A 12,984-nucleotide genomic window follows, 5' to 3' on the forward strand; every position below is an offset into this window, starting at 1 on the left:
AGACCAGCGACTTGCTGGACTGTCACAATACCTATAAACGGCAGAGTTTATAGGACACTCTGCCTCCAACTCAACATAAGTTCTGGGGGAAAGAAAGTAATGGATTTAGGTGATTTTTTAATTTAAAAAATCCAAATGATAGGTACCAAGCAGAATTGCTCCTCAGGTAGCTATCGTACGGAAGCTAAGAAAGAGTCAGAGTTTTTCATTTCTTTGTCCATTACCATCTCTTCCTGTTTTTTTCGGGGTTTTCAAAACACTGTGAATCTTTTACTTTCCTTCAAGTTGATGTAAGTGAGACCTAAAGACAGCAACACTACAGAAAAGCAATTTCTTATCTGAGTTGAATCCAGCCTGAGACCCGGGGAGACTCTGAGAGCTCCGGCGATCTGCCTACGGCATATCTCCAGGATGTCAAGGACACCAGGGACTCCCTGTCCACCCCTTCACTGTGTGTTTTAAGTAGATAAAGTAGATAAAGTTCCAGACCTGAGCCATAAGCTGCAGGCCCAGGCAGGATCTAACTAATCAGTCATTCCAGGACAAATGCTCTAACAGCTCATGCTTACTGACACAAGCATTTTCTACCAGAGCAGGCCAAGTTCATGGTTCTTCAAAGCGCCCCTGACATTATAAACTGTAGGAAACAAGCTCTATGTTAGCAAAATACCTTCACATCTGTGGTGAAAACGAGCCTTATGAGACTTTTAGTGAAAATTTCAATGATAAATTTTAGCAAATAAAGCAAGAATGAAAAGGGTTAGAAACTATAGTTTTATTCAATAAAAGTCATTACAAGATATTTCACTATTAATTTAAACATGCAAAGAAACACCCTCATCTCAGATCCTATTGCTCAGACGTATGAGTAAGATACTAATTTTTTGTGACTTTCAGTATTATTGTTTTAACTCAAGATGTTTTCTTGTGAGTGTTCCTCTCTCCTCCCCTCATGATGTTTGCCTGAAACTTCCAGTGGAACGCATGCCCAGACCACCCCCTCCAAGTCACCCCATGCCTTCCTTGAGTCTTCTCTGGGACATGTATGTCCTACGAAGCCTCCAGAGCACCAAGCACACAGTAGACCTTCATAAAATCATTCAAGAATATAGACACTGAATGGGAAAACGTGAAAGCTTCCAAAGAGCTCTGACCACTGCTTTCCCAGGAGCCTATCTTACCATCATCGAGTCCTGAGCTAAATCAACATTCACATCTGTTGGAGAGGCCCAGCGGACCACCACATGGGCACTGGCCCTAGGGGTGAGAGACCATGATGCTCATCTTCTCTCTACTGCCCACAGGCCACACAACTTGTACCAACACACTTCCTTCCAGTGACAGCGAGGCTAATAATATCTTACTTGCCAAGATGCAAGAAGCTGGTCCAGACGATTTTACAAAGTTTCTTCTAGCTCTTTTTTAATCCAGTACAAACAAAACAGTTTGTGATAAACCCAGAACCTCATCTGAAGGTGCTGTCGGAGAGATAAGGAACAAGACTGGCAGTAATCCTCTGATTTTAGTGAGTTACATATATTGCGAGTTTAGTCCTCACTGAGAGTTATTATCAGTGGTCTTGTGTGCTCAGGAAGAACTGCCAGGGGTCTGTCTCTTACCTTTTGACTTCCTGTCGTGGTAGGACCTGCCCCGATAATGGGGGGTGTCCAAATAGAGATTCTCAAGGTCTTCCTGCCATGACTCTGGATTGAAGTGTTTGAGTAGGTCTTCCACAGTATCAAACTCTGCGACTGTCTTGTCCAGGGCGTCCGCCGTGAGGGTGGGGTCCGTTACTGATGGAGAGTGATAGGATACCCCCTAAGGGTGACATACAGCTCAGTGTACTCAGAGAAGGTCCATCGCTACGAAATACAATAGTCATACAAGTGTACGGAAGGAACATAAACAGGCTTCTGATCGTGAGACATTCTACGCATAGATATCATGCTCAAGCTACTATAGTTCTGCCATGTTCTTAAATAAGAGCAATTAATTGGAAAAGATAGTCATTCACATTTTTGCAAATCAAAACCAGGCAGATCACAAAACCTCCAGTACATCTGAAATATAATCATTAAAGAAGATATCGACTCAGTGGCAATATCTAAATTACATCATCCCATGTCCTGGTTCGAGCTCCCAAAGCATCCATATCTGCATTCACAAATAAGCATTAGAATCTAAATTGTGAACTGCTTCCATAATCCACTCTCTCCCGCCATGTTCAGTCTCCGTGTTTCCTCTTCACGGGTCACCTCACATCACAGGGGTCATGTGAGCAGGGCTCGAATCTCCTCTGGAGAGAATCCAATAAAATCTGGCACGTTCACCAGCTTATTTACTGGGCATCAACAAGGATAATTAGTCATGAAACCTGCTCTCGACCAAGACTGGGAGATCCTCACGGGAAGCATACATATATGTATTTTTAAAAGGGCTGATGCTTGCTCACGATCCCAGCTGTCCTTAAAATACTCTCAGAAATATTCTTTAAATGGGGCATGCAACACACTGAAAGAAAGTTTGGGAGGGATTCCGTGCACTATGTCCCCATGTAAGTTCCCAAGCCCTTACTTCACTACCCCTTCGATAATCTAGAGGCCAATGAGCCATGATTCAAACATCTCTGTACAAATTCATGACCTATAACAAGGAAATAGAAAGCAGAGCCACAAAGGGTTTCAAAAGGTCTTTCAAGAAACTGCCAAGCGAATAGGATCCCTCACGGGCAAAGATCTCCTCCTGCTCCGGGAAAGGGAATTAACGAGCACTTGCGTTCCTGGGACTTCAGGCAGCGTCCTAACAAGAACCCCTACGTGCCACAGCGTTTCAGATGGCAAAGCCCACACTTCTCACTCTCACTTTCAACTCAGGGTTTCTCTCTGGTTAACCAGTCGAGGTCCAAAGGTCCGGAAGCCAGAGAATGGATGCCCGCCTGCTTTCAGGTGGTCCTTCTATGGCAAAAGCATTAACCCACCCACGTGTGCCTTAAAAGCAGTTTTCAAATATGCCTGGAGGGAAAGGGAATGGGGAAGGGCTTTTATTATTATTATTATTAAAAATCATTTTTATTATTATTATAAATTGTTATTTGTTGTAATTATTTAAAAACTATTTTTGTGAGAAAGAACTAACTGGTCCTGCCTGTTTTCACAGCCCTGTAGACCTGATCTCATTCAGCTTTCGTTATCTATAAAAATCCATTCTAAAGCTAACTGAATGACTTTAAAATAACAATTTGTAAAAGAAAAAAAATGCTCAGAACACTAGAAGCCACTTTCTACAAAAACAAAATATGCTTTACAAAGAGGTTTGGGGCTGTTGAGAACAAATAAAAGACTTTTCATATCACCATTAGAAACATCACTGACCTCTTGATCAGGCCATGTTGTTCTAGTCCAGCGGACACACCAGGTGAATTAGTCACAGAATCCATTGCTAAGGAAACCCTGCCCTCTGAAGGAATTTCTTTAAAAATCCCCCAGAGAGCAAAGGATGGAATATTACTTGAAAAAAAATTCCACCCTTAACTCAGCCACATGGACGCTGTCAGACCCATGGGCAAGCTTTCTCCATGCTCTTGACCTTCTAGTGAACACCTACATTTATCATCTTGTATCTCCTTGCTATCTACGTGCTACCTATAGGAGGACTGGTGAAAACAAGGTCTGATCTTTCTGAACAAAGAGAAATAGAATACTGAGAAATGACTAAACGTGGAAGAAAAAATGGAGAGCATGAACCATTTTATAGTTTTGGGGTGAGTTATGTTTTACTTCGAGGTTCAACAGAACACACGCCTGGTTTGCACTTAAGTTATCTTACTGTAAACACTGGGATTTTTCACATCTGCAAAGATCCTTAAAACCACAAAGGTTAACAGCTTCCCCTGGAATATTCAAAACACTATTTCAAAATTCCCCACTGGAACTTGGGCTCATGGACCAGTTTTCTATGTTTGATATGTCTGGACAGTCGTCTAGTTGGAACATTCTACTTTGAAACTGATAAATACTGAAGTCATTGTCTAGCCTGTGATCCTACGATGGGTACTGGCATTTCCTGAGAACTTTTTTGAAGAGAGGGGGAAGGGCATGTAACAAAGCCTGCTGTAACCATAAAAGAAATGGAAGGACACATCATGATTGCGAGTAAAGCCCTAGGACCTTCATGCAGCTGATGCCGTTCTGGGGTTGAGCTCAGCTTCTCCATCAGCTTTTTTTCTCTGGCAACAGAAAAGCAAATTACTTACTGAGATGGAGCTTGTGACTGACTCCCAGTTGGTCTCTGAGGCTGCTGCGGGTTGGAAATCTTCCTAGAAGGCAAGAAACATCCATGTGAGTCAGTCAAACCTCTGTGCAATTCATTATGTGCACAGTTTCTATATCTCAGCCATCAGAATCTTCTTCCCACTAAGTGACAACAGAAATAAGGTTACTTGCTGGACGGTTCACCATTTGTCTTCAGAATCTCTCCTCAAGAACACTTCTCATTCAAAACATGCACATTTATGGACATAATGGGTACATTTACTCCTAAATCCTGGTGAAATGGAAAATGTGCAGACGGGAGTTCACATTTAAGTCGGCCTTCTGCCCACTGGGTGACCTGGGGCACTGTACCTAGCCTCTGCAATCCATCTGTAAAAGGCTGGTACGGAATGCTTAAGTTAGAGAGTAGTTTTGAGAACGAACTAAATGCACTAATTATGTAATTATAACTAGCACTTAATTAGGTCCTTAATAAAGAGTAATAATGTCCATTATCCATATTGATATTGATTTGGCTTGAACTAGTTCTGCATCATGTTCAGTCCTGCTTCCTGAGCTGGTCTCTAATATCAGCGATCTTTTCAAAGACAAATTCAGCAGCAAAGAGTTATTCTTGACTCTGTCAGGACACACCAGGAAGAGTGGCAGTGGGAAGATGATGGCCATGGAATGGCAAAGTACTGCCCACTCAAAGAAAGAAGGAAAAAGGGCAGACCCGAGAAAGTTATCTCAGGAAGCCTTGAAGGATTTGTGGTAGCAATGGATCTCAGAAAAAGAACTTCTCTTAAAAGGTGAATTTGTCTCCAATTTGTGTGTGTTTCTTGTTAATTACTCCAGCACCAGTAGCTTTAAAAACATAATGGGAGGGGCTGCCTGGGTGGCGCAGTGGGTTAAGCCTCTGCCTTCAGCTCAGGTCATGATTTCAGGGTCCTGGGATCGAGTCCCACATCGGGCTCTCTGCTGGGTGGGGAGACTGCTTCCTCCTCCCTCTCTCTCTCTCTCCCCCTCTCTGCCTACTTGTGATCTCTCTCTGTCAAATAAATAAAATCTTTAAAAAAAAACATAATGGGAAGAAAAAGCTGATTTCTACCATTTTCACATGTCACAGATGGTTTCTTGACCCTGCTAAAACCACTCAACTTGGTTGATGCCTTCTAGCCAAGCCAGGGAGTAGGATGTATTTTAAGACGATGCTGAGAAAAATTCAGATTTTCAAATCTGGCAGCTTATTTACCCAAGTATACTTACCGAATGAAGCTAAGTATCAGGTCTAAATTTCATTAACATTTTGAGGAGCTGCAAGTGCATTTGTTAATTGCTCATGATGAGACTGGTCTAGATATAAATGCCTGTGTTAAAAAAATTTTCGTTGTTTACTGAGATAGAACTAAGTCAAATGTGGGGTTCAAAGAATGATCTGTTAAAAACTGACAAGACATCATTATTCTCATCTCTACCTCAGGAAAGATAAGAAAGAAAGAGAACATTGGTCTCTGTACACTGAATGGTGAATTCCTCCAGCTACAGGATGGCTGAACACAAATGAAGACTGGCACTGACAGAAGTCTTCCTAAGCAGGAGAACAGGTGACACTGGGCCATAAAGCCACCAGCTTTCCATGTTGTGAAGGAACTGTTGGGGGGAGGGCCTATGCCGGTAGGAGTCCTCACATCCTAGAATTTTCGTTTCACTCATTCAGTTTCATACTGGCTCGTCACCAACTGCGTGATGATGCATTCTAAGCTGAGACTAGAATCACAAGGAACAGAGAAACTCTACCTCCCCCTCGAGGAGTTCAGAATGTCAACATATCCATAGCCAGGTAAAGAGCTCCTGTAGTGAACTCAGGTGTGTGCTATCATTCGGGTTTGCTGGAGACATCAACAAAGGCAGTAGGAAATTTACCCAGGAGGAAATGGGCATGGGAAAATTTCATGAAGACTGTGACCCTGGAGCTGAGTCTTGTAGACTCAGGTAAGGAGAGGAGTAAGTAGATGGCTGCTTACGAGAGAGGTGGGGTAGAAGACTCCAAGAGAGACAGACGTCTAGACAAACGTGAGGAACATGTAAGGAAAGGAAGCTATTGGGGAAAATCAGTGAGTCATGCTGGGTACGGCACGTCTGAGGTGCCTGTGCTCTATCCAGCTACTGAAGCTCAGGATGCTGTCTGCTCTAGGAGAGGACCCCTTGAGGGAGACCAGCACCTGGGATGCAGGTCTGAGAACCTCCAGCACAGTGATGGCAAGGACACAAGTGATGGATCGTGTTGGTCAGGTGTGACATCAGGAGAGGGACGATCTCAAAATCATGGACCTGGAAAGAACTGTAGTATTATCTCATGCAAACTCTTCATTTTAATGATTAGAAAACCAATTCTCAAGGCCACCTGAGCACACTTCTCAGTATGCACTGTGTGCTGGTCTTTCACATCCTCATAGCTGGCTTGGATGAAACAGGGTCCAGAGGGAAGGTAAAAGAAAAGTAGGAAAGACGTATAGCAGAGAATCGGTGGAAGGTTCTATGAGGATATCACCTGAAGTACTCTTACTGATTTAGATTTTACATCTACGCTTACTAAATTCCGTGACTAAGATTTACTTCGTTTTCTTGCACAGATATAGGGTTAAAGTGTTTTGTTAAGCATTTTTAAGCATAGAGGGCCTTTGTGCACATGCACCCAGACAAATATTACACAAAGAACTTTTTGTTTCTTCACTGTCTGCTTAGAAGCTTTAATAGGCACCAATGACAGAGGATTTCATTAAGTTCCAGATAAAAAATAAATTTATCTTCTCTTGGCAACATGACTATTAGACTTTTCAAATAAACGAACCTTCTTTGAGGTTATTTCAAAATTTGCCATTATTTATAAATGACACATTTAAAATGAGCTTTAAAAAAGGGAAAAATACCCCTTCTAAGACGGAACTGCAGAATTTAGACCCGAAAGGACAAACTTGGCACAGGAAGGAACATAGCCATTTGCTTTCTAAATCTATCCTTCACATGCATTTCTCATCTCCTCTACCACAATCTCGTCGGAGATACTGGCGGGGCTCCCAGACTCCAGCTTCTACATGCTGCTGCAGTCTCCAGAGTCCACACTCCCCAAGGCAGCCGCCATGCTCTTGTCTTTTCTGGCTTTACAAAAGACGACTGACAGACCACACTGTGTAAATTGAAGGTGTACAACATGATAATCTGATACACGTGTAACTTGCTAAGTGGTTACCAAATGAGGCTGGTTAACACATCGATCACTTCACGTAATTACAACTGTGTGCACGTGTGTGTGGTGAGAATCTTTGAGAACGACCCTTTCTCAGCAACTCTCAAGTGTATACACGAGATCGTTCATTATAGTCACCGTGCTGAGCAGCAGATGTCCAGAACTTCTTGATCTCATCACTGCAAGTTTGAACCCTTTGACCAATCACTTCCCAGTTTCCTACCTTCTTGCCCCAGGCAGGTGCCCTACTCGTGTGTTCCTGTGGGTTTGACCTTTTCCCCCCTTCTTTTTAAGAGCACACATAGAGGTGAGATACAGGTTTTGTCTTTTCCTGTCTGACTTGTTATCCTTAGTATAATGTCTCATGTCCCCAAGGTCCTCAAGGTCCATCCCTGTTGTCACAAATGCAGGATTTGCTTCTTTCTCAGGTGGAATTATATCTCTCACGTGTTCTTCAACTGTTCATCTGTCAATGAACACTCAGGTTGCTTCCGTGTCTTGGCTGTGGTGAAGGACACTGCAGTGAACGTGGGTGTGTAGAAGTCTCCCTACTACGTGACTGAGTTCCTCTTGGTTACACAACCAGAAGTGGGATTGCTGGATTGTATGATAGTTTTTTTTTTTTTTTTTTTTTTTAATTTCTTGAGGACCCTCCGTGCTGTTTCCTTCAGGGCCTGTACTCATCTATCTGCATTCCCATCAACAGTGCACTGATGCTCCCTCTTCCCCACTCCCGTGTCGACACTTGTTACCACTTGTCTTTTCGACACTGGTCACTGTAATAGGTGTAAGGTGATAATTGGGCTTATGATTCGGGTTTCCCTGCTGATTAGTAATGTTGAGCATCTTTTCTGCACCTGCACCCATTGAGCATTTATATGTCTTCTTTTAAAAAATAATCTACTCAGGTCCTCTGCCAATTTTTAAATCAGATTATTTGGATATTTTGCTATTGCATTGTATGAGTTCCTTATATATTTTAGATGTTAAACTCTTTTCAGTTGTGTGGTTTGCAAATGTTTTCTTCCATGCCCTCGGGTGCCTTTCCATTATGCTGGTTTTTTGCTGTGTCAAAGATTTCATACTTTGATGTAGTCCCACTGCTTATTTATTACCTTTGCTTTTGATGCCTTATCCAAAAAAGTCACTGCCAAAACCAATGTCTAGGAGCTTTCTGCCTCTGTTGTCTTGTAGGAGTTTTACAGTTTCAAGTCTTATATTGAAGTCGACTCTGTATCGAGTCAGTGTTTATGAGCGGTATTAAGATACAGGTCCAATTTCATTCTTTCACAGGTGAATATCTAATTTTTCCAACACAATTTATTGAACGGAGCATCTTTCCCCATCAAGTATTCTTGGCTCCTTTGTCAAATCTTCATTAACTGTATATGCATGGGTGTATTTTGGGGCTACTTTTTTCTACTGGTATCTTCTTAAAGTATAAATCAAATTACTTTGGTCTTCTGCTTAAATCCTTCTGATAGCTGTCCATCACACTTAGGATCTGGTCTTATGTGATCTGACCCCATCTTGTTTCCTCCCCAGCGTCTCTCTCTGAGTTGATGTTCTATCTTTCTCAAAAACTGCACTCCCACTAACACTGGCCTTCTTACAGCAAATAACACTCCAGGCTTCTATTCCATCTAAGTCTGCTACTGCTCCCTCTGCCCATGATGCACTTTCCCCAAATGTGACTGGCCCCTCATCATTTAGTTCTATGCTCAAACACCACATCAGTGCAGAACCCCTCCTCGAACACTTTATTTAAAATACCTGCACTCTTTGCCACCCTGGCCACTTAATTTGCTTAATTTTCTTTAAACATTTATGATGATCTGAATTGATTTTTTTTGTTCTCCTGTTCATGATCTCCTTCCCCATTTAGAATGCTTGCTCTAGAATACAGGGTGCTTGTTTATTTCTTACGTGTTTTACCCCAAATTCTCACTGGAGTTTTGAGTACACACTCCGATCTCACTGGTTTAGTGAGCACTATCGGGGATGACGTTCATCCACTTCCCCTAGAGCCAGAGCTCGTTCTGATCAGTCGGGACCGGTGTCAGACTGCTTGCTGCACAGTTTTAGAATCATCCTGGGTAGACAACTTGCTTTTTCAAAGTCAGACTCTGTTACTGTGGGTGCTTTTCACAGAGCAGTGCCCTTAGCATGACTTAAATGCTAAAATAGAACGGTGAATAATCATTTAACATAAATTGAAACAGTCCAGCTTACAAAAACACATTTCTGTGTTTTATTACAACAAACTCCAACAAGTGCTTTTAAGAGCTATGTCCCATTCTTCTGAGGAGAGAGAAGTATGTGTGAGCTCCAAGAAGCGGGTACCAATCCGGTGCTTTGTTTCCTTACCTCCTGCATCTACACAGCAGCCTGTTTCATCCTGAAGGAAAGAGGCTGCTATTCTGACTACTCAGTTCCCTTATTCCTGCAGGGGCTGCACTTTGGAGCTGTGGGTGAATTACTAGGACCGTATCTCAGGGTCCAAGCCATCCTTTGAGAGGAGAGCACACTCTGGGGCTGAGAGCCAGAGATACTGCCCAGCATCGCTGAATTAATTACGACTAGAGTCAGGACTGGGCTCCAAGAAGCTAGTGTTCCCTCTTGGTCACGTGGTTTTCAGCCCACCGAACCATGGCACATGACACCCTTAAATTACAGGCATCATTGTTGGCACTGCCTTAATCTACGAAGAATTCATTTACATCATTAAAAATACTTTATTCTTAGTTTATGTCGTCATGTTATAACACTTCATAATCATATTTTGGTGGTGAAACTCATTATTTGGCATTTTGAAATAAAACCCATTCCCTTACAGTCTATCTGAAGTAATTTTGAAAACACAAATGTGATTCTGAGATCTGTGCTTTTTAAATAGCTTAGTTCTGGAAGTCTGATCTGTGGGAGAGAAAAGTTATTCACTAGGAGGTTGGTGAGCTGGAAAAAGAGCATCTTAAGAGCATCTGAAAACACACATGGTACCCGTGTAACTGAAGTGCGGGAGGAAGAGTGAGTACCGTCAGCACTCACACTAGCTACATCACTCATGCTAGCTACGTCACTCATGCTAGCCAAGTCAGGCAGCACCAACATGGACGCCCCTCACACACGCTAAGTGTTGCATGATTCCAAAACAAATACTAAGACAAAATTAGAAGCATAAAGATAAGTGCACAATTATACTTGTAACAGACATAATAAACAGTTAACGTCCTTAAAATAAAACCTTACACACGAAAAGGTTATAAGAGTATCTTTCAATTACCTAATTCTACTAGAAAAACGCACAGGTGTCTGAGTGAAGCAAGACTGACACTACATTCACCACATTGCTACACGGAATGACGCACGCTTTCGCTCTCTTCCATTTGTCTATTCACGGGGCCTTGACTTTTTATAATACATACCGAGTGTTCATAAGAAATTGATAAATTTCTTTTTTTAATTCTATTTAGTTAGCCAACATATAGTACATCATCAGTTTTTGATGTAGTGTTTAATGATTCAGTAGTTGCGTGTAATGCCCAGGGCTCAACACATCACGTGCTCTCCTTCATGGCCGTCACCTGTACCCCATCCCTCCAACCCCCCTTCCTCCTGCAGCCCTCAGTTTGTTTCCTGGAGTCCAGAGTCTCTCACGGTTTGTCTCCGTCTCTGAATTCTTCCCAGTCTTCCCTCTTCCCCTAGGATCCCCTGCGCTATTCCTTTTTAGGAGTGAAACCACATGATTTCTAAAAGAAAAATGGAAAAGAGAAATGGGCTGGAGTGTATGGAGCACCTACCCCTAAAGCCTTACATTATATCCTTAGACTGACTTGTTGTCAACCATGTAGTCCCTGGAAATTCCATGGAAAATAAAAGCATTTTTTTAGAAATAATTCTCACCAATTACTAGAGAGAATTGTTCAAAGATGGGACAATGAAGAATTGTTCTGGAATCAGCACATTCGGCTCCACCGAAAACATGGTTAACGCAACACCAACTTCTGATGTCTTAAAAGAAAACACGACGTTACCCATCAGCCCAACGTCCGATAGGCATGTGTCTGCCTCGTGTGAGGACAGACTCACAGTATGAAAGAAAATCGAGCTGAGGATACGATGCCGCTATCGCTCATGAAATTCTCCATAATAATCTTCACTATGAAAGACAGACTTGACTGGGGATTACACGTGCAGACAGGCTGTGGCCAGATAACCCTTCCTTGGCCGTCAGTCACCTGGGGGCTGCTGCGGAGGGAGGTAGTACACGACACGCTAACAGGTCAATGAGCCACTCATGCCCCTTCCACGGCAAGCTGATCGGCGGTCAGTCACCGGATGCCGGCGCTGGATGTCTGCGTGATTCCCTCTCCGAGCCCCGTTGGTGGAGCCGGGAGCAACTGTCTTTGGAGTCTAGGAGACAACTGTCCAGACTGCTGTTCCCAACATTTAGGATCATTGTTCCCAGATCTCACGGAGGAGGGCTGTTCATCTCAATCTGTGCAGTACGTGAGGAGACGAGCCTTAAAGTCTTCTTGCTCAGAGGGATGTGCTCATTCATCTCTTCAAACAAAACGTAGGCACTTACTTAGAGATTTTAAAAAAGCTTTCGCCCAACACAATGTCTAACTGACCAAGTGTGACTTACTGGGGTGACGTTTGGAGGGACTTTTGTCGGAGCATTTTCCTTCACCTTGAAAACTCTGCTTCTGTTTGATGTCTTCTGTCTACTCCTCAGAGGCAGGTAATAAAATAATGAAGTCCTCTCCTACGTCAAGCTGGGCTTCTTGATTAAGTGAAGGCTTAGAGGTGTTCCTTTGGAAATGTGGAAGACACAGAGGGGTTTGTCTGGATTCGTAAAACGATAACAAACAAATGCCCTGTCAATGTTCGTCCCCTAAGTGAATCTTCATTTGTCCTGACACTCCTCCGTTCATGACCCACGGAGGAAAACTCAGATGATGCTGACCTTGCAGGCCTGGGCCCTGAGATCATTCTATGGAGGAGATCCTTCAGAGCAAAGACTCCTTGTACTCTGGTACCTGCACTTCTGACATGGAGTGCAATGGAGTGCACATGCAAATAATGATACACCGATGGCTCGGCGTCTACGGAATAAAGCCAAAATTGAAAACCCTTTGGTTCCATCAAACTCTGTGATCCAACCAAGCCTTTACAAGTATATTTCATTACATGCTCATCATCCAATCGGATCTATAACAAGGAATATGGGAGAGGCCGTGGCTGGAGGTCAGCTTTTATTGGCAACAACATTTAGTACAAGGATATCATGAGTTCCAAAATCAATAATGAACAAGAATCAAAGAGCATCTTTCTTTCTTTTTCTTTTCTTTTTTTTTTTTTTTTCAAAGAGCATCTTTCAAAGACAGAGAATTTGCCTCTGAAATTAGTAACATATATTCGGAGAGCTCTAAGAAGCTCTGGACATGAGTCAACTACGACTGGAAATAAAATATTAATAAA

At 42.6% G+C, this 12,984-nt stretch overlaps 1 protein-coding gene across 2 annotated transcripts in view; it reads right to left on the minus strand.

Moving 5' to 3' along the window:
• PDGFD (platelet derived growth factor D) overlaps positions 1 to 12,984 on the minus strand; it is a 227,235-nt gene that overhangs the window by 24,147 nt on the left and 190,104 nt on the right. For both annotated transcript variants that reach the window (XM_059179436.1, XM_059179427.1), the window contains exons 4-5: positions 4,253 to 4,315; positions 1,620 to 1,818 (exon numbers count right to left, since the gene is read on the minus strand). In XM_059179436.1, the coding sequence (XP_059035419.1) occupies positions 1,620 to 1,818; positions 4,253 to 4,315 (262 nt within the window). The remainder of the gene's footprint in view (positions 1 to 1,619; positions 1,819 to 4,252; positions 4,316 to 12,984) is intronic.

The sequence above is a fragment of the Mustela lutreola genome, chromosome 1 (genome assembly GCF_030435805.1).
Source record: "Mustela lutreola isolate mMusLut2 chromosome 1, mMusLut2.pri, whole genome shotgun sequence".
In the NCBI taxonomy this organism is placed as follows: Eukaryota; Metazoa; Chordata; class Mammalia; order Carnivora; family Mustelidae; genus Mustela; species Mustela lutreola.